The following is a 22,575-nucleotide window of genomic DNA, read 5'->3' on the forward strand; positions in this document are numbered from 1 at the left end:
TTGAATCTCAATTATCAAAGACATATATACATTAAATCTTTCATTTTTGAAAATTGCTTTTTACTTTCAGTTTCATTTTAAGCAGCTAAAAATAACAATGAGTAATCACGATGGTTTGAATTAACAACGCAATTTGGAATTGCTTCTTTCATGTAAGTTAAGTTCTTATTTTATTACATCGTCATGCTTTTCGTATTTTCACAACTAAAATTCATTTTTCTGTTGTGACAAGGAATCAAAGATATGGCCCCGTGAGTCTTATCAATCTTAAATTATAGGTTAAAAATCAATACAAATCTTTCGTTTTTACACTGCTTATATTTTTTTTGATCAATTTGTTCGTTTGTTTGATTGTTGGGGTTTAACGTCCGAGCAGCAATATTTCAGCCATGTTCAGACGATGGACATGAAACTGATGATCAAAATGAACATGAAATGATGATGAAATGAAAAAGGGATGGGACACAAGGATAATGGAATCGACAAATTTTGATTGCCACTGGAAATAGGGAGAGGTGGGTAGGGTCGGGCAATTTGGCCTCCTGTGGCGGAGCCCTATGGTTCCTACTCCGGGAGAATACCACAGTAGGATTCTTTAACGTGCGAGGAACGTGGCATCTTTCCCAACACGGTGCACCACTGTGGTTTGCGGTCAGGTTTTCCGTATTATAGCCTGACAACCCCAGCATGTAACACGCCAGGGGTCCCCCATTCCACCACCTGGGCACACATCCCAGTTGCTCTGTGGGCAGAGCGCCTTAGCCCCCGGCTAGGGTTCTGAGCACTATTTAGTCGCCTTTTACGACAAGCTTAACGCTGCTGCATGCCTATTCTTTTAACACCCGGACCTGCACGGGATTGACCAATTTGAATTCAACCTGTAATGCCCTTATTGTGACATGAATCGCCACTCATAGAGTGGTTGGTAGCCATAAAAGCTTGGATGGGATTCATGGTGCAGATGGATACACCATAACGTTCCAAGAGTTCATCATGACGACCATAAAACTTTTGTAGTGATGACTTCAATCTTGTAGCAACATAACCCTGTTCCAGAAGCCTGCTTGTTAGAGTTCTAGCGCGATACAAAAAGTCTGCGTAGTTTCGACAAGCTCTGGCATAACGTATGAGTTGTGATATGAACACTCCATACGCAGGCGCTGAAGGGATGTTGCCGCAGATGAAAGGAAAGTTGACAATTCTGAATGAAAAGTCATCACGTTTGTCGTAAAGTTTGGTCAATGGTTTTCCTTCATCATCGATTTCTAAGTGTAGGTCAAGATATGAGGCTGACCTTACAGTGTCTGTGGTATCTTTTATCTGAAGTTCTTTAGGGTAGTTGCCATGTATCAAATCCCCGAAGTTAGGATTGTTTTAAGATAATACATCATAATGGAACACACTGGCTGTGTCTATTAAAAAATATCAAGAAACTAGTCCTATTAGAATGAAAATAAATCACACGTTATTTAACCCTCCTTATCGCTCGGTGTGAAACAATGCGACATAAATAGCCAGCCCGTGATAAAACAATGATAAAATGTAATTTCCATGATTTATTTCTTAAATATATAATTCAACCGACATATTTCACCCCAGTAAACATTTCTTGAATACTATTTGATCATTTTGCAAAAAATAGGGATGCCCAGTAAGTCAACAGTAGGTGGTGAATCATTGCATGATTGATTGATTATACTGGGGATTAACGCCCGAGCAGCAATATATCAGCTATATTCAGGCGATGAACATGAAATAGATGGTAAAATGAACATGAAATGATGATGATGATGAAATGAAAAAAGGGATGGGACACATGGAGAATAAGGTCGACAAATTTTGATTGCCACCAGAAAAAGGGAGGGATGCATAGGGTCGGGCAATTTAGCCTCCTGTGGCGAAGCGCAAAGGTTCCTACTCATATCGAATACCACAGCAGGGTTCTGTAACGAGCGAGGAACGTGGCATTTTTTCCAACACGGTGCATCACTATGGTTTGCGGTCAGGTTTTCCGTGTTATAGCCTGACAACCCCAGCATGTAACATGCCAGGGGTACCCCATTCCACCACCTGGGCACACAACCCAGTTGCTCTGTGGGCAGAGCGCCCTATCCCCGGCTAGGGTTCAGGGCACTATTAAGTTGCCTCTTAGGACAAACTCAGCGCTGCCGCGGGCCAATTCTTTTGACTCCTGGACCCAGACGGGGCTGAATCATTGCAAATATTAAAAAGCAATCCTTGCATTTTATAGCTTATTCATAAATATATGCTATTTCTGGTATAGATTCTTGATTTTTTAGAGTGTATATGTGGGCACGCGGGACCTTGTTAGTCTTCTCATTAAATTTCTTTGATTCTATATTGCAGAACACCTTTATGACGTCATAATGGTGCTGGTATATTTTTATGGAGGCGATGCAGAGGATAAGGCAATTTTATTCCGACAGTTAAAAAGGGCAATACACAAAAACATCGAAGAGCTTAAAGTGAAATCTTGGCCGATGAAATTTCCTGAAGGGGAAATACACGATTGGAGAAAAGTTTGTTCTGAACATTACAACGAGGTAAGTATAAAGGACAAAAACTTTCTTTAATGCACGTGTCGATGAGTTTTCAATACATTTATTATTTTTTTTCGAATATTGATGACATTGTGTTAGGTCATTCACAAACTTGAGATTTGGTATTGCAAGATGTAACAACAACCATAAACAATATACTCAAATGTACCGACTGATTGATTGATTGGGGTTGAACTCCTAAGCAGCAGTATTTCAGCTATATCCGGACAATGAACATGAAATAATGATAAAATGAAAAATGGTATGGGACATAAGGTTAATTATGGTCGATGAATTTAGATTGCCACTAGAAAAATGCGATCAGGTTTTTCGTACTATGGCCTGACTTCCCAGCATGTAGCATGCCAGGGCCGGGCACCCCACTCAACCGCATGGGACACAAAACCCAGTAGCCTTTTACGACAGGCTTAATGCTGTTGTGGGCTTATTCTTTTGAAAACCAGACCCACACGGGACTCAAGGGTACTGACCACGACAACAGAACCATATATATTGACACAGGTTCGCAAGACTCTAGGTTAATCACAATCATCAAAACAATTCATGTACTACTAAGGAAGAGTAATCAAGGAAACCAAGGTTATAGCGGCAATCAAAGAGAACGCAATCCAGGGACAAAGACTAGACATGGAAAACAGACACACACGACAAAGAACACAAAGTAATTAAATCATACATACAAAGTAACAAAAGCAAATAAGCAACTCGGACTCCACTAAAAACTGGGAGCATGGACCAGGTGCTTCGGTAGGGTAAGCGTCCTCTTCTATTCTAGAAACACCCGCCGAGTTGCTCATAAAGAGTCAAGTCCGGGGTAGATAAACGAGGAAAGGAAAACTATGACCCGTGGAATAAATAAGTTTGCATGGTGCTGATGGATACGCCATAACCATCCACGAGTTCATGATGACGACCATAAAACGTCTGTAGTGATGACTTCAATATATGTATGTGTTGGACTTTCAAAGAACATTCACATATTAGTGAAACAATCCACGCATGAAACTATCTGTAGCAGATATTGAAAGTAGCATGAAGTAACTGTTACATAAAGCTATGCTGAGTTAAGAATATATTTAAGGTGAACCCATACTTGAAACATCTGTTACGTTTTTAGCTCACCTTGCCCAAGGCCATGTAAGCTACTGCCATCACTTGCCGTACGTCGTCGTCTTTAACAATTTTTCAAGACTCTTCTCCTCTGAAACTACTTGACCAATCAGAACCAAACTTTGTATGAATGTTTCTTTCGGTATTCTGCATAGATTTGATCTGCCGATAAACATGGCTGTCGTTACTAAAAATAGAACATAGGGGTTAGATAGAAGTTTTCGCACAGATCTCCAAAACGGTTAAGTTTATCAAAATTCTGACATCAAGGTAAAAGTGTTCAGAGTAATGAGATTTCTCTGTGGTCAATTTTTCGTGTAAATTTTCTGAGCCATGCTGAAGTTATTACCCTTTCTCGATGTTTTTTTTGGCCTTTTTTAACGTTATTACTTTCAAATATTTTCTCCCCGAAATTACTTTACCAGTTTGAACCAAACATGTTATGAATGTTCCTTAGTGTATTCTACATGAAATGGTAAGGGGATTTTTGATCCACCGAGAAGCATCCCCGCCGTTACTAAAATAGAACATAGAGGTTAGACAGATTTTTTTGCATATACCTCCTAAGCCCTTATTTATTTGTTATTTCTTTTAAAAGTCTTCCCCTCTGAAACCACCAGACTAATTAGAACCAAACTTATTATGAATGTTCATTAAGGTATTCTGCATAGATCTGATGACAGGTGTTGTTCAAATAGAACATAGGGGTCAGTCAGAAGTTTTTCTTATATATCTCCAAAATCGTCAGGGTTAGCCAAGTTCTTGTGATTGCCAAAATGATCCTTATTGTAAGGCCTTCATAAGTCTCATTGTTACCAGTTGATTCTTTGTTAGAGCTATTGTCCTTAAAAAGTAAAAGGTGAAAAATTGCGTTTTTTAAGTTTTCAACCAATATCTGGAATTATGATAGATAGAAAAAAAACATTCAATTGCTGAAATGATCTATATGATATGACCGACAAAAGTCTGCAGGGATCGAAATTGTCGGACAAGTCTTTGTTCAATTTATTGCCCTTGAAAGGCGAAAAATGATGTATTTTACCGGTTTTCAGCCAATATAATATCTTGAAAACTATAATCGATAGAAAGAAACTTTCAGTTGATGAAATGATCCTTATGATAAGTCCTACCAAAGTCTTCATTGAGTCAAAACTGTCAAACAACTCCTTGTTAAAGTAATTGCCATTGAAAGGCAAAACTTTAACCAGGTGAGCGATTGAGGCACCTGGGAGCCTCTTGTTAGGTGAAACCATAACTAATATATCTGTTATGTTTTCGGTGAAATTATAATTGATATATCTGTTATGTTTTTATGTGAAACCATACATAGTATATATGTTATGTTTTAGATGAAACCATTCATAATATATCAGTTATGTTTTTTATGTTAAACATTCTTGCTATCTCTTATATCTTTTACGTAGTACAATAATCAATACATCAGTTATGGTTTTAGGTGAAACCATACTGCAAATATCAGTTTTTATGTGAAACCATACTTTATATACGTGATGACTTTTCCTTCAGAATCGTTAACTTTCCTTTCATCTGTGGCAACATCCCTTCATCACCTGCTAACAAAGTTTTCATATAACAACTCATACGTTATGCCAAAGCTTGCTGTAACTTTTCGTATCGCGCTAGACTTCTAACAGTTAGGCTTCTGGAACAGGGTTATGTTGTTACAGGAATGAAGTCATCACTAAAGATGCTTATGGTCGTCAGCTTGAACTCGTGGATCGTTAGGTCTATCCGTCAACAACATGAAAACTGATTGGTTCAACGTATTAAAGTTTCCTTTCCTCTTTCGTCTACCCCGGACTTGATCATTTTTTTAGCAACTCGGCGAGTGTTTCTAGAAAAGCAGAGGACGCTTACCCTACCAGTGCACCTGGTCCACGCTCCCAGTTTTCAATGAAACCCGAGTTGCTCATTACTTTTGTTACATTGTATGTATTATTTTGGTTATTATATGTTCTTTGTTGCGTGTGTCTGTTTTCCATGTCTCGTCTTTGTTCCTGGAGTACATTCTTTTGATTTCCGCTAGAATATTGGTTCCCTTGATTACTCTTACATATCTGTTATGTTTTAGGTGAAACTATAATTGATATATTTTCTATGTTTTAGGTGAGACCATACATGATATGTTTATTTATTTTTAGGTGAATCGGTATTTGATTGGAGGACAGGATAAGATATGGGTGGTGTTCAACAGTATCATCGATATCCTCGCTCGTGCTTCCAGGTTTGAAGAGTCAGAATTTAAGTGCTTAATAGACAATGATCACGTAATAGCTCTCTTAAAAAGCTGCCAGTCATCTCCAGTGTTCAATTTCCAACCTGCAAATCTGAAAGATGGCAACAGATTCGATTGGTTAATAGAATGGCTAAATATTCCATACATAAAAGTGTGCCACAGTTCAAAGACTATAGACGTAATGGCCGATGCTTTCAAAAGGTATAAATACCCATTATATACATCACGTTTCAACGACAAAAAATACAATAAATCAGAAAAGAGAACAAATTTTCTATTCCACAAACCTCCACGAAAACAAGAAGATCGGATTACCTTACGAACTTTAAACATCACAACTGAGAATGAATATTCAAATGACTGGGTCATATTTCCAAAAGGCTTCACTAACCGATTTTTTGCCAAATATGCTCCCGCACAGGACCGTCTAATTCAGATATACTTCCATGTCGGGGTAAGGTCTTTGATTGTCCAACGGTTGCTTCAAGATGGAGTGACGGTGAATGGATGCAATTATTCATTTTTAGGGTGTAGCAGTGAGGGTCTCAAACTTCGTAAATGCTTAATGTGGAAAGGAAGTGACAAAGAAGTAAAATCAATCATCCAAAAATGCGGAAATTTCAATGAGAATTCTGTGTCAAAAAGGATGTCTAGATTTGGGCTTCTGTTTTCAGAACTCATGCTCACTGAAATTGAAATATCAAATAAAATGATAGCTACAGAGGAGGACATTATAAGTGATTGTAGACGGTACAATTTTACTGACGGCTGTGGTTCAATCAGTTTAAGTCTGGCGCGAAGAGTTACCGAAGAGATCAACAGAATAAATGAATCACACCTCAACTTAGAAAAGCCCCCATCCGTTTTTAAGGTTCGACTCCAAGGTTATAAAGGTGTTTTGGCGTTAGAGACAACCATGAAAGATGACTTAATCAAAGTCAGACCGTCGATGAGGAAGTTCGATACCACCTCATTTCCTTATCTTGGTATCTGCGATTACTCCAAACCGTTTACATATGGTAATTTAAATCGACAATATGTTACACTGTTATCAGGATTAGGTGTACCCGATGATGTATTTGAAAAATTGCAAGAGTCTCATTTTGAAACAGTCAGTCAAATGTGTAATAATGTTGAATCAGCTATATGTGTGCTTCAGTGGCGAAAGAAATCTGAACTAGCAGGCATCATCGTAGACTTACTCGAGAAAAAACTTTTGTCATTGGATATGACCAAGACTGACCAGATAAATGAACTTCCAGAAACCGAAAAAAATAAAATAAAAACGGAAATAAAAGATTTAATGAAAAATGTGCGGACTGAACAGGCTGATCTTGCAATAACTAAGACAAAGAAAATTAAGATTCTAATTCCTCGATCGAGGTATATTTTCGGAGTTTGTGATCCTTATGGTGTCTTAAAGTACGGAGAATGCTTCATCCGGTTGACATCGACAACCAATCAGATTGAAAACATCCGTGGTCCAGTTGTGGTCTGCAAACCGCCATGCTACCTTAAAGGAGACATACGGGTTCTGCAAGCAAGGACTGATGTTGATAATCATGCATTAACCAAATTAAAGCATTTAGTGGATTGTATAGTGTTCCCTATAAAGGGCCCTAGACCCCATCCCAGTGAAATAGCGGGATCAGATTTAGATGGTGACAAGTTTTTTGTGTCTTGGGATAAAATGTTAGTTCCACCAAAAACCTTATCACCGTATGACTATCCTGCAGCTGAAACCCCACCCGACGGTGCACCAAGTGTGGACAAAATGATACGGTATTTTTCAAACCAAAACAAAGCACAAGAAATGACTGGAAAGGTTGATAAATTTTACAGACTTTGGTCCGATATAGAAGGGGCAAATTCCGATAAATGCGAACAACTTGCCATGCGTTTTTCTAGGGTAATAGATGCAGCCAAAACCGGAGCCAGCTGTGAATTACCAGAAGCTTTAAAACCACCAGATAATGATAAAACACAAAAGGCGCCAATATTTATATGGAGCAAACTAGAGGAGGGTGCTGAAAACTTTCGCAAAATATTTCAAGATGGTCTTCTTTGCAAATTTACGGAGAATGAAATTTTGGTAAAAAAAGATTTAGTTGACGAAATTCTAAGTGAAAATTCAAAATTAAGCGAATTCGATAAATTTCGCTTTGCGTGGCAGCTCGCTGATAGTTTCAGTTCCAAGGAAGACGGGGAAACGACTTTAGAATTCTTCATTTACTGGTATAGAGAATACATTAACTTCTCAAGTTTTACACAAGAGGAAAAGGAAAGGGCTTTTGAAGCCGGCATACCAGAGAACATTCTTGTAAATGATTTAAATATGTCACAACTACTGACGGAAGATGAAGTCGGTGCGTTTAGTTTGCACTCTGGCGACACTCCGTGGAAATTTTACTTTCAAAAGAGTAGTAGCCGTATGGATTGGCCAATGCTGACGAAAGCACTTACTTCATACGACAATTCATGCATTGTCATAGGACTTCCGAGTGAAATGGTTTTAGTAGTCCAGTTCTACAACAAGTTAAAACAGGGTTTAGATCAGGATATTCTGCCTGGAACCATTTCAGCACTATTCTTCTCTAGACATTTTGGCTACAAGTATAGACATACAATAGGAGGCGATTACCAACTAGATTTTACAAACGACATTCTGCAAATATACAGAAACAACAACCATTCACAGTCGTTCGTTTGGCTGAAAACATCTAGCATGAAACAAGTTAAAGCCAGACCAAGTTTTGATATCGACGAGAATTTGAACTGTTTAAGTGTCGATCTGTCACGCTTCAACAAACAAATCAATCAAAACACTCGGCCACACCCACTTCTCACAAAAGTGCAGTTGTCAGCAGTAGAATTATTTGTTCGCAACGAATCATACAATGATGAATTTCCACCGTATTATGACGTTATAGACGCAGAAGGGGAGGCTCCGTGTGTTGTGGATTCCGAGGAAGATGAGTCATTGGAACAAGAGTATGATGGTGATTTATTGACTTTACTGGAACAAAACATAGACACAGACCTACAAACATTGCTAGCTGAAGGACAAGACGGTACCTCTATGAAAAGAAAGATTCTCCTGGCTTTTGAGCAGTGCAACTTTAATCAAATTGAAGTATGGTTGAATTGCGATAAGCTACATAATGTAATCGTCGACCTGTATACCTATTTGATCACATTCATGAAAAGTATTATCAGAAAAACCACAACACGTGTTATACCAGTCGAGTTTCAAAGCAGACTTAAATCACTGAACTTGAATTTACTATCAGATCTGACTTTAAGCCAGAGAATTGAAATTGCTGATCTACTAAACAGGATAGATATGAACGAGGCCGCGATACACTTTCTCAAAATGGACAGGGAAGAAGTAACTTTGAGGGACTTTTTACAAATCATTCAAGGTTGGCAGCTCTTTTGGTACATGGATATTGACGAAGCAGTTCAATATTTAGATGGAATTGCGAAAGTGACACTATCCAGCATTTCACATACGGAAGGCGACATTGACAAACTAAATTACATACTTCACTTTGGACGTCTTCATTGTCTTGATTTAATATATTCTATGAAACGACTTAAGGACCAGATGGAGAACAATCCATTACAGAATGTAACTAATGCACGTGTTACGAATTTGAAGCTTGACAAAATAACAAATACAAAGGATGAAATTAAGGATATAAATCTATACGCGACGAAGGCATTGGCCTATATTCCTAGAATATATGTAGGTCAGAATGTTCTTGTTTGTCGTCATGGAGATACAATTAAAGGCTTAAAAAGCACCCGATTTACGTTTATAGGAAAAGTAGTATATGTGATGACTGCACCGTTTTCTGTCCAGATCGAGGTATCTGATCCATTTCCCGACGTGGTCAAGCGTTGTATAAACACGGAAGGACGGCATAAGTGGCAAGTAACTGTCATAGCAAACATTGTAACGTATCTCCGTGTCGTAGACGCGCTTAAAGTGCTCTACAAATGTACTGATACATTTCCACTGTTTTCAATCCTTGCCGAAACAAATCCTCCATGCACAGCAGCAACAAAAGCAAAAGAGACAACTTCGCGAATTAGGAGACCCTTGCAACCAAGTATAGATGATTCTGTATTGTATGAAAGGGAACGAAGCGAATCACTGGATCACAATCAAGATTTAGCTGTGCGGACTGCATTGTCACAACAAATAACGTGTATAACTGGACCGCCAGGAACGGGCAAATCGAAAGTAGCATGTGATATAGTCAGAAGAGTTGTCCATATGAAAAAGCAGTGTAAGGTTTTGGTAGTAGCCGAAACGAACAACGCAGTAGATAATTTAGCCCGTCAACTTCGACAAACCAATCATATAGTTCGAGTCGGACCAGTAGCTGGAGTAGCCCATGATTTATATGATGTAACACTGGAGGGTCTTGTTAAACATACTGCATCCAACAAAGGAGAAAGTGATAAAATGAGAAATGAAAGTGGCATATTGCTGAGGAATACAAAGCTTTGTTATAAAGTCATTGACAGTAGTTCTATCGTCATGTCTACATGTTCTGCTGTAGCCGACCCCATACTGAAAAAGTATACATTCGATTTCGTTCTCGTTGACGAGGCATCAATTGTTCTGGAAACCACTTTACTTTGTAGCTTAATTCAAGGCTGCAAACAACTCGTTCTAATAGGGGATCATATGCAATTGTCTCCATTTGTCAATCAGCATGTTATAAAAGGATACATACATGATGGTCTTCCTGATGTGACGTCATTGTCAGAAACGCTTTTTCACAGACTTACCCGTACAGCGAAGGACATCCCTAATATAGTTTTACTAACACAGTATAGAATGCACGAAAAACTATTAGCGTTTCCGTCAAATGAATTCTACGATGGAATTCTTCAGTTTAGCGAATCCGTAAAAAACTGTAAACCCGTTGCATTTATGTGGCCTGTTAGTTCCACTCCGATTTGTTTTATCGATACAAATGGCCGCGACGATACATTTGGATCATCTTTCCGGAATATATCAGAAGCAAGGCTGGTTGCTGACGTAGTAAATCGACTTTTAAATGTCAGGGATGAAGTTTCGTTAGATGGCAACAAACTCTCAATTAAACAAATTACTGTTCTGACATTCTACCAAGCTCAAGTAAAATGTATTAAAGACTTATTGAGAGATAGAGTAACAGTGAATACAGTCGATGGCTTCCAGGGCTGCGAAAACGACGTCATCGTTGCATCAACGGTGAGAGCAAATAGAAATGGAACTATAGGTTTCACGGGTGAGAGGAACAGATTGAATGTACTTTTTACAAGAGCTAAGAGAGGTTTGATTGTCATTGGAGACGAAGGTACCTTGTGTAAATGTGAAATATGGAGAAAATGGCTGGACAGCACTCCAAAACTTGCAAAAAGCGAGGTACAAATACCAGAAGACAAACCTGCAAAATTCCCACAGAAATATGAGAAACCGTACACTGATAGCGTTGTCGGGAGGAAGGCTAGACGTAAAGTAAAGTATAAGCAAAAGTAATGCTGTGAAAGAACTTTTTGTGGTGTTGTGGGGGGATCAGCGTAGATTTCACAGTGTGATGGTTAATATCTACCCTTATAAAAGGTGACAACATTTACAGACCCGTTCAGAACAGTAAAGACAAGGCGAAACCGTTATAACCAGTTAAAGCTTCTCCGATTAATTGAATCATTCATCAGTTTGCCGTTTGGAAAAGAGAAATATAGCAGATTCCATTGTGAACAGCTTTTATAAATTAATACTACCGTGAAAATAAGCGGCCACATAACGGTGTGACGCTGTCGTTGTTTAAGCATGTGAATCAGTGGGTTTAACTCTAAAATGTACAAAATTTTAGAACAATTATAGGTTCATAACTACATTTGATAGATTGAAATTTTATATCTATCTATGGGTTTATACTTAAACTTATATATAATTACAGAAATATAACGCAGATTTCTGGTCTACACTAGAGTAAAGAGTGTGTCACGTGATGTAACCTAACCATGGAGATATTTTCGTGAAAATTTGTTGATCAATGTTGAAGTTATTGGTCTGTTTTGTGTGTGTGTTTTTTTAAATCGATTCCTAAAGCCACGCAATGCTCTTTCTTTATATACCCTCTCCCACCAGAAAACAGCGTCGATTACGGTCAAAGGTCAACAAAGTCTTGCAATGGAAGTTTAGCGCAGTATAAAACATAGATTTAACCCATCAATTCGTCTGAAGTGCATGTACTCAGTCAGGACCATTGATTTTGCCAGATTTATTTTGGACTTGGCTTGATTATGAAATGGATTAGTGTTCGGTAATTTTGTTGTTACCCTTATTGGAAATAGTTCTGTTATATCAGCACGTTTATTTTGGTTACAATTAGTATCCAGCAGCTAGAGTAGTAAAACGCCTCATTTCCCAATTATGAATATTGTCTGTTAAAAGTCTAACTTGGCTGTAACATAAGTACTTTTGTTTTTAGTGTTATTTTTGCCTAACAGTAATTTTCATAAAGTTTCTTTCTTGTCAGAATTTTGTCAAACATTTAGTGACAATACAAATTAAGTACTCCTCCGTCTAAGAATTAGGTAAAATGTGTGGCACATGAAGAAAAAATACACAGATATTTTGTTGCATTATCCAAGTATTTGTACCTCATAACCTTAAGAAATTACTGTCAGTTTGTAAAGTTTTTAAGATATTAATAGGTCAAATTTAATTGAAATGCACTATGGAAAAATGGCGGGAAATTTTTCCCGAAGTTTTTTTATATTAGCGGTAAAAAAATATCTACGTCACCAATGCTTCAGGAGAAATTTAAATAGCTTAATAGTTTTTTACTAGATGTATTTGAAAATGTTTGAGGCAAGAAAGACCAAATTGAGAATTATGATGTGCCACCCCTTGCCTGATTCTTACACAGAATGGTACTTAAGAGCCGTGTCCATACTTGTCACAATTGTTTAGGGTTCGACATCTACGGTCATATCAAGCTTTGACTTGCAAAACATTTTATTCACATTGATAAAAATACATTTGATAAATCATCTTTATTTTGTTAATTCATATACTCGGTTTTCTTTTAGATTGATGAACTTTTTTTCTGCTTTAATGTGAGTTTTGGAAAGCGTAACCAGTAGATCAAACTTTGTATTGGACAATTAACTAATAAATACGAATGAAATACTGAATATGAACGTTTTTCAAAGTCTGGCAGATAAAATACAAGAATCATAAAAAAAAACCGTACTGTATTCTTTATATTATTATTAACTGTATGAATAAGAATAGGTAATCACAAATATTCATAAATATAACGAGAATAGGTATGGTGAATATATCGAAGAAACAACAACCCCATCGGCCACCGATTGGTCTTCGATAAATTACGAAGAAATCCACATACCGTAGGGTGGGGGCTGCGGCTGGACCTAAAACATCATTATACAAAGATACAGCGAAAGAGTTGCCTTTAAAGCCTCAACCAACAAATAAAATAAATGTAGGTATGTTATATTAAGAAGGTAGACCTGGGGTAAGGGACATAACATTTCAAATCATATTTTCGTATATTATCATTTGCAATTTCATCGAAGTCTTTCATGCTTCCCTTTGAAACAGAATATCAGTCCAGGTTACTTTGATGCTTACATGATGTTGGTATAAAATGGTGAATACAAACGTTCCAATGATTTGTAAGAGTTGTGTCCTTTATACCCTAGGTCTGCTACCTTAAGCAGCATTGTTGACATTTTTATGAATATATGTTCAACGATACACTAAGAGATTAAGACTTTTATCAACAAAATCGTTGTTTACACAATATCATTGCCAATCATAATATCAGACAAAGTAAACCGAACTTTCAAGGGACACAAATCTTACATCTTTTAAAAAATGCTTCATGGAAATTGCAACTAAATGTTTGTAACTTGTCCAGTGCGACAATTACACCTCATAACTTACTTGTCTGAAATTAAATGGAATTTGCCCAAACAATCAAATTTGAATGGATTAAATAACAAATTAAATAAATAATAACAAAATTTTATTTCTTTGTCAAAATTTGTTAAATTAAACTTGAAATTTGTCTCGGACATGTGTCATTGTCTAAATTTTGTCTCAATGCTGTCATTTCAAGGATGAAATCTCTGTGTACCAAGCACACTGCTGATTTAGATGGATGAGTCTGGTTTGTGTTTTTTACTATGTCTATGTACATTGTAATATTTGACAAAGATTGATTGATTGTTGTTGTTTAATGCCGTTTCGGCGACCAGGGCCATATCACGGCAAGAACATTTAATGTAAGGACAATATTAAAAGCAAGATCAAAGTTTCTTCATAAAATAATGAAATGAAAACAAAAAGCTACTTACATATAAAAAGGTACATAAAAGGTAAACCTAAAACATAAAATACATATAGAAACATAACTTCGATAAAACATTTAAAATATTGAAAAATCAAGGAAGGTATCAAATTTAGATTTTATTAAATAAACAGATGTCCCGCAAGAAATCGATAATTTTTTAGATGAAACGGTCTTGAACAAAACAAACATATTGGCGCAGTCAAAATAATTTTGCCTGGTGTTGGCAAAATCCACACAATCTAGAAGAACATGTTTGATAGAGAAAGGGCAATCACATGGGATACACTCAGGTCGAGGATCACCAACAAGCAAATGGCCATGTGTAAATCTAGAATGTCCAATGCGGCATCTAGACTTGACCACTTGATCTTTGCGATTGCCCGACCCGGATTGATGAACGCCTAAATCGGGTTTTATGGAATTGAGTTTGTTGTGTTCAAGACCGTCCCATCGGTCCTTCCACATCTTTAAAATATATTTCCTTATTAAAGGTTTAAAATCGGTGTCTGGCAAACTAATGTCCTTTATTATTTCATTTAATGCCTTCTTGGCAACCCTGTCTACAACTGAATTCCCCTGAATACCAACATGACTGGGTACCCAGAGAAAAACAATCTCTATATCAAATTCCCGAAGTCGATGAATAAAATAAAAAATTTGTAAGATAAGAGTGTTTTTCAGTTTGTGATTCTTAATTGCCAAAAAACAGCTCAAAGAGTCAGAACTAATAATAAACTGTGACAGATTAGATTGAGTAATCAATTTAAGTGCTAACAATATGGCTCGAGCTTCAGCTGTGAATATGGAAGCGCTCGATGACAACCGTTCAGTGACAGTTCTGTCACCATGGACAGCAGCACATGCAACGCTATCGCCATCTTTTGAGCCATCTGTATACACCGTCGAAAAATCTGGATAATTTGCTTTAATTTCAGAAAATTTTTGTTGTAAAAATAAAGGATTGGTATCGGACGTTTTATATTCACACAGATCAAAAATGAAAGAAGGGTGTGGAAGCTCCCATGGAGGGCATTTCGAAGCAACAACAGGTGTCACTGCATTGGTCTCCAGATGCATTGCTTCCAAATGAGGTTTTATTCGAATTCCAAAAGGAGGGGTTTTGCTTTCATGTTTTCGATAAATGTCGACATAAATAGGATTAATGACACAGTCGTGGGCAGGGCTATCTGGGTAGGCCATAAGTTTACTTACATATTGAAGACCTATTTCAAACGTCTGTCTCCAAGGGATGGTTCATTTGCCTCGGCATAAAGGCTCTCAATAGGAGAGGTTCTGAAGGCACCAAGGCAAAGTCGCAACCCCTGGTGGTGAACAGCGTCTAAAATTTTAAGGTAAGATTTTTTGGCGGAACCATAAACAATAGATCCATAATCAAGTTTAGACCTAACCAAAGATCTATATAAATTTAATAAAATTGAGGTATCAGCACCCCAATCGGTACTGGACACCATTTTTAAAATATCTAGTGCCTTAAGACACCTAGATTTAAGTAATTTGGTATGGGGAAGAAAAGAAAGTTTACTATCAAAAAGTAATCCAAGGAATTTTGTTTCTTTTACTATTTTGATTTTATTACCACAAAGAAAGAGATCTGGGACCGGATGCTGCTTTCGCTTTAGACAAAAGTGCATACCAACAGTTCTAGATGTAGAAAACTTAAACCCATTCTCCAAAGCCCATTTCTCAATTCTTTTGAGGCAAAGTTGTAACTGCCTTTCAATATTACTCATATTTTGTCCCCTGTAGCAGATCAAAAAGTCGTCTACATACAAGGATCCGTCAATATTGTCCTTCAAAACTTGGGCTACACTATTAATTTTAATACTGAAGAGAGTGACAGAAAGAATACTTCCATGAGGAACTCCCATTTCCTGTTCCTTCTCCTCTGAAAAAGTCGAGTTTACCCTCACATTAAAATGACGGTCTGACAAAAATTAGACAAGAACAGAGAAAGTCTTCCTTTCAACCCCATATCAAATATATCTTTTAAAATACCATATTTCCACGTCGTGTCATAGACTTTTTCTAAATCGAAAAGACCTACACAGCATGTTCATTTTTAGCAAATGCATTTCTGATGAGCGTTTCAAACTGGACCTGTCCAGTGCAGGTCCGGGTGTTACAAGAATAGGCCTGCAGCAGCGCTAAGCTTGTCGTAAAAGGCGACTAAATAGACAGGGGCACACATCCTAGTTGCTCTGTGGGCGCCGGGGGCTAGGGCGCTTTGCCCACAGAGCAACTGGGATGTGTGCCCCAGATGGTGGAATGGGGTACCCCTGGCGTGTTACATGCTGGGGTTGTCAGGCTATAATACGGAAAACCTGACCGCAAACCATAGTGGTGCACCGTGTTCGGAAAGATGCCACGTTCCACGTACGTTAAAGAACCTTGCTGTGGTATTCGATAGGAGTAGGAACCTTTGCGCTCCGCCACAGGAGGCTAAATTGCCCGACCTTACCCATCCCCCTTTTTCCCAGTGGCAATCAAAATTTGTCGACCCTATTATCCTTGTGTCCCATCTTTTTTTTTCATTTCATATTCATCGTCTGAATAAAGCTGAAATATTGCTGCTCGGACGTTAAACCCCATCAAACAAACAAACAATCAAACCGGACTACCGGACAAAACGGTCAAGAGTACTTCTGCCTTGCCTAAAACCACACTGAAAATTAGTGAGTAAGTTGTGCTTCTCAAGGAACCACACAAGGCGATTATTGACCATTCGTTCCATTGTCTTGCAGACGCAGCTTGTCAATGCGATCGGGCGATAATTTGAAGGATCCGTATGATCCTTTCCTGGTTTTGGAATAGGGACAACTGAAGCCGTTTTCCAGATGGACGGGACGTTACCAGAAGTCCATATCTCGTTCATTAACGCAAGAAGTGTATGTAGAGATAGATCAGGAAGATGTTTCAAAAGTTGATAGTGAATATTATCTGCCCACTAGCTGTATCGTGGGCTTTAGCCAGTGACGATTTTAGTTCCTCTATAGAAAATTGAGAGTTGTAGGATTCAGCATTATTTGACTTGAAGTTTAATTTTGTCTTTTCTGCAGATGATTTAATATTTTGAAAATCCGGTTTGTAGTTAGTTGAGGATGAATGTTTAGCGAACGTTTCGGCTAGCTTATTAGCGATATCTTTTTCGGTGGTTAGAGTGGTATTACCAACTTTAAGGTGTTTAAAGAATGAAGAATTCGAATTTTTTCCTTTTACTTTTCTCATAAAATTCCATACTTTATTGAGGGGAGTGTGAGATTAAATACTAGAAACAAAATTTTTCCAAGAGGTTCGTCTGGCTTGTTTACATGTACGTCGAGCTTTTGCTCGAAATATTCGGAAGTTTGACAGATTTGCTGATGTAGGATTTTTGTCAAACCGGCGATGGGCCTTGTTGCGTTCTTCGATCGCTTTGTCGCACTCATCAGTAAACCATGGTTTACTAGGCCTTTTTGGATTTGTCGAGGTTTTAGGTATTGTTTTATTATCAATTGATGTCAGTCTTTCATTAAATAATAAAATGGGATCTTCAACATCCTTCATCGTTTCTAATCGTAATTCTTCAAGACAGTGGGCTTCAAATGAAGCCCAGTCTGCTTTCTCAAGTTTAAAACGAGGTTGACGTTCCTCCGTTTTGGAGGATAAATGCTCCAAAATAATTGGAAAATGATCACTCCCGCACAAGTCATCATGAACTCGCCATGTATTTGTTTGTTGTTTGTTTGTTGGGGTTTAACGTCCGAGCAGCAATATTTCAGCTATATTCAGACGATGAACATGATATGGATGATAAAATGAACATGAAATGATAAAATGAAAGAGGGATGGGACACAAGGACAATGGGGACGACAAATTTTGATTGCCACTGGAAATAGGGAGAGGTGGGTAGGGTCGGGCAATTTTGCCTCCTGTGGCGGAGCCCGAAGGTTCCTACTCCAAGAGAATACCACAATAGGGTTCTTTAACGTGCGAGAATTTGTTTGTTTGTTTGTTGGGGTTTAACGTCCGAGCAGCAATATTTCAGCTATATTCAGACAATGAACATGAAATGGATGATAAAATGAACATGAAATGAAAAAAAGGATGGGTCAGAAGGATAATAGGGTCGACAAATTTTGATTGCCACTGGAAAAAGGGGGATGGGTAAGGTCGGGCAATTTAGCCTCCTGTGGCGGAGCGCAAAGGTTCCTACTCCTATCGAATACCACAGCAGGGTTCTTTAACGTGCGAGGAACGTGGCATCTTTCCCAACACGGTGCACCACTATGGTTTGCGGTCAGGTTTTCCGTATTATAGCCTGACAACCCCAGCATGTAACACGCCAGGGGTACCCCATTCCACCACCTGGGGTACACATCCCAGTTGCTCTGTGGGCAGAGCGCCTAGCCCCCGGCTAGGTTTCTGAGCACTATTTAGTCGCCTTTTACGACAAGCTTAGCGCTGCTGCAGGCCTATACTTTTAACACCCGGACCTGCACGGGAACGTGACATCTTTCCCAACACGGTGCACCACTATGGTTTGCGGTCAGGTTTTCCGTATTATAGCCTGACAACCCCAGTATGTAACGCGCCAGGGGTACCCCATTCCACCACCTGGGGCACACATCCCAGTTGCTCTGTGTGCAAAGCGCCCTTGCCCCCGACTAGGGTACTGAGCACTATTTAGTCGGCTTTTACGACAAGCTTAGCGCTGCTGCAGGCCTATTCTTTTAACACCCGGACCTGCACGGGGCGCCAGTGTAAAAAAGACGAAGATAAATTTGTATACCCGACAGCAACAACTACATTTAAAATTCACAAAAAATATTGTTAAACGCATTGGAATGAGAATTGATAGTTATAATCAGACATTCACTGTTCAATGCTTTTGATACCAGCATTTTACTGTAATATAAATCGACAGTTTTACATTGATAGTAAAAATCTTGTTTCAGAAAACAAAATTCTTTTTGTTTCTGCCAAATTCAGTATTTCTACTACTTCTACAATCCAACTCGATTAGAACTAACCTTATAATGGGAAAATACTGAAATTTCGTTTCTATATCTTTCATTATTTTTTTAAAAGTTTTACCAGAAATATGTTAACTCTTAAAATGCACCCTAAACTGATGACAAAAGACAACTTAATAAACGGACCTTATACTTACTTATCAAGACAAATACGGACAGCGTCAACAATACAAAACTAACGGATAACATCCTAGTCTAAAGTTCTCAACTGGAGATCAGTTAAAGAATTTGTAAGAAATGGATTTCCCTGATAGACTATTGAGAAATAAACTGTTTATGATTCAAATAAGTGTCAGATTCACTCAGGTAAGACTTTTTATTTCTTTTCAAGTTAATTTAAGTATAAAACCTTAACAAAGAAACACATGTGGTGTTTAAAGTTGTTTTAAGTGAAAATTTGGAATAGCTTAAGGCCAAAACCTTCACAAGGCACTTAAAATAAGATGCTAAAACATGTAATATTTGGTACCTACTATTCTTAAGTAAAAATTATGAATATGCCCATCATGGAAGCACATTGTTTTCTGTATATTAAAAGACATATTAAACAGGAGCAGTGCTCCAGGTTCCCAGCCTCGCTACAAACGTACAATTTCATGGATTTATGCAAAATTATATTTTGTTAAGTCCGTGCGACCTTGAACTTAAACCTATTGATCTCAAAATCAATAGGTGTCTTCCTTACTCAATAAGCCTTCAACTCTCCAAGTTTGATGAAATTCTATAAAGGGCGTGCAAACGTTAAAGCTTCGCAAACCAATTTTCGCCCCACAATTATGTTTTTGGTAAATCCATGTGACCTTTAATCTACTGACTAATTCCATAGGTGCCTTTCTGTCCCCATGACCTTCAACTCTGCAAGTTTGGTGTAATTCTATGAAGGTGTCCGAAAGGTTACGCTACGGAAACCAATTTTCGCCTAGAAATTATATTATGTCAAGTCTGTGTGACCTTGACCTTCAAGTTACTGACCACAAATTCTTTAGGTGTTTTCCCTACCCCATATACCTTCAACTATCCAATGTTGGTGAAATTCTATGGCGTTCAAAATGTACGCTCTGGAAACCAAATTTCATTTCAAAAATCCATTGCATGAAGACTTTTGACCACAAAATTAATACGCTCCGGAAACCAATTTCGGACGGACGGACGTACGGACAGAAAGCCGAATTATATACTCCCTCGCATTCGCGAAAGGCGGGAAACAACAAATGATTTACAAGATACCCAAGATAACAAACATAATGCAGAAACCATACTCTTGTATGGTGCCACTTAAATCATTTCAAAGGCTTTTTTTTACTTCTTTTTACTTGGTTTTCATAAATCAATCTGTTAAATATATGTTTATATAGTGATTGATTGACTGATTGTTTTTTTATGTAGTTTCGGCAACTAGGGCCATATTTAACATATGGAAAAAAACTTTCAAGTTTGAAGTGAATTCAGTCATATTTATATGTGTTTATAGTCTACAAAAACCTAACAAACTATCAATTTATTTAGATATGCATGTTTGTATTTCATTTTCTTTTAATTTTTTTATACTTTATTTTTAGATTAACTGTAATCAGGGGAATCGTTTGATTTAAATAACTGTTGTTTCTAGCAATATATTTATATATGAGAGGGAATTTTGTATTTGTATACTTTGAACTATCCTTTGAAACAATCACCAAGTGTCAGTTTGTTTGTTTGTTTGTTGGGGTTTAACGTCCGAGCAGCAATATTTCAGCTATATTCAGACAATGAACATGAAATTGATGATAAAATGAACATGAAATGATGATGAAATGAAAAAGAAATGGGACACAAGGACAATGGGGCCGACAACTTTTGGTTGCCACTGGAAATAGGGAGAGGTGGGTAGGGTCGGGCAATTTAGCCTCCTGTTGCGGAGCCCTATGGTTCCTACTCCGGGAGAATACCACAGTAGGGTTCTTTAACGTGCGAGGAACGATTGATTGTTGTTGTTTATTGCCGTTTCGGCGACCAGGGCCATATCACGGCAAGAACATTTAATCAAGGAAAACATTAAAAGCAAGATCAAAGTATCTTCATAAAATAATGAAATTAAAACAAACAGCTATTTACATATAAAAAGGTACATAAAAGGTAAACCTAAAACATAAAATACATATAGAAACATAACTTCGATAAAACATTTAAAATATTGAAAAATCAAGGAAGGTATCCAATTTAGATTTTATTAAATAAACCGATGTCCCACAAGAAATCGATAATGTTTTTAGATGAAACGGTCTTGAACAAATCAAACATATTGGCGCAGTCAAAATAATTTTGCCTGATGTTGGCAAAATCCACACAATCTAGAAGAACATGTTTGATAGAGAAAGGGCAATCACATGGGATACACTCAGGTCGAGGATCACCAACAAGCAAATGGCCATGTGTAAATCTAGAATGTCCAATGCGGCATCTAGTCATGACCACTTGATCTTTGCGATTGCCCGACCCGGATTGATGAACGCCTAGATCGGGTTTTATGGAATTGAGTTTGTTGGGTTCAAGACCGTCCCATCGGTCCTGCCACATCTTTAAAATATATTTCCTTATTAAAGGTTTAAAATCGGTGTATGGCAAACTAACGTCCTTTATTATTTCATTTAATGCCTTTTTGGCAACCCTCTCTACAACTGAATTCCCCTGAATACCAACATGACTGGGTACCCAGAGAAAAACAGTCTCTATATCGAATTCCCGAAGTCGATGAATATTTTTGTTTGTTTGTTTGTTGGGCTTTAGCCAGTGACGATTTTAGTTCCTCTATAGAAAACTAAGAGTTGTAGGATCCAGCATTATTTGACTTGAAGTTTAGTTTTGTCTTTTCTGCAGATGATTTAATATTTTGAAAATCCGGTTTGTAGTTAGTTGAGGATGAATGTTTCAGCTAGCTTATTGGCGATATCTTTTTCGGTGGTTAGAGTGGTATTACCAACTTTAAGGTGTTTAAAGAATGAAGAATTCGAATTTTTTCCTTTTACTTTTCTAACAAAATTCCATACTTTATTGAGGGGAGTGTGAGATTTAATACTAGAAACAAAATTTTTCCAAGAGGTTCGTCTGGCTTGTTTACATGTACGTCGAGCTTTTTGCTCGAAATATTTGGAAGTTTGACAGATTTACTGGTGTAGGATTTTTGTCAAACCGGCGATGGGACTTCTTGGGTTCTTCGATCGCT

At 37.7% G+C, this 22,575-nt stretch overlaps 1 protein-coding gene across 1 annotated transcript; it reads left to right on the plus strand.

The window, feature by feature from the left end:
• The first annotated feature begins 69 nt into the window (after positions 1–69).
• Positions 70–13,155, plus strand: LOC148596717 (uncharacterized). The gene is made up of 3 exons (XM_088563114.1): positions 70–152; positions 2,368–2,564; positions 5,855–13,155. Exons 2-3 carry the CDS (start codon positions 2,388–2,390, stop codon positions 11,486–11,488), a joined length of 5,811 nt encoding a protein of 1,936 aa, XP_088419240.1. The 5' UTR covers positions 70–152; positions 2,368–2,387; the 3' UTR covers positions 11,489–13,155.
• Positions 13,156–22,575: the final 9,420 nt, after the last annotated feature.

Source organism: Perna viridis, chromosome 15 (genome assembly GCF_037379345.1).
Source record: "Perna viridis isolate PV_CMFRI_1.1 ecotype Kerala chromosome 15, ASM3737934v1, whole genome shotgun sequence".
In the NCBI taxonomy this organism is placed as follows: Eukaryota; Metazoa; Mollusca; class Bivalvia; order Mytilida; family Mytilidae; genus Perna; species Perna viridis.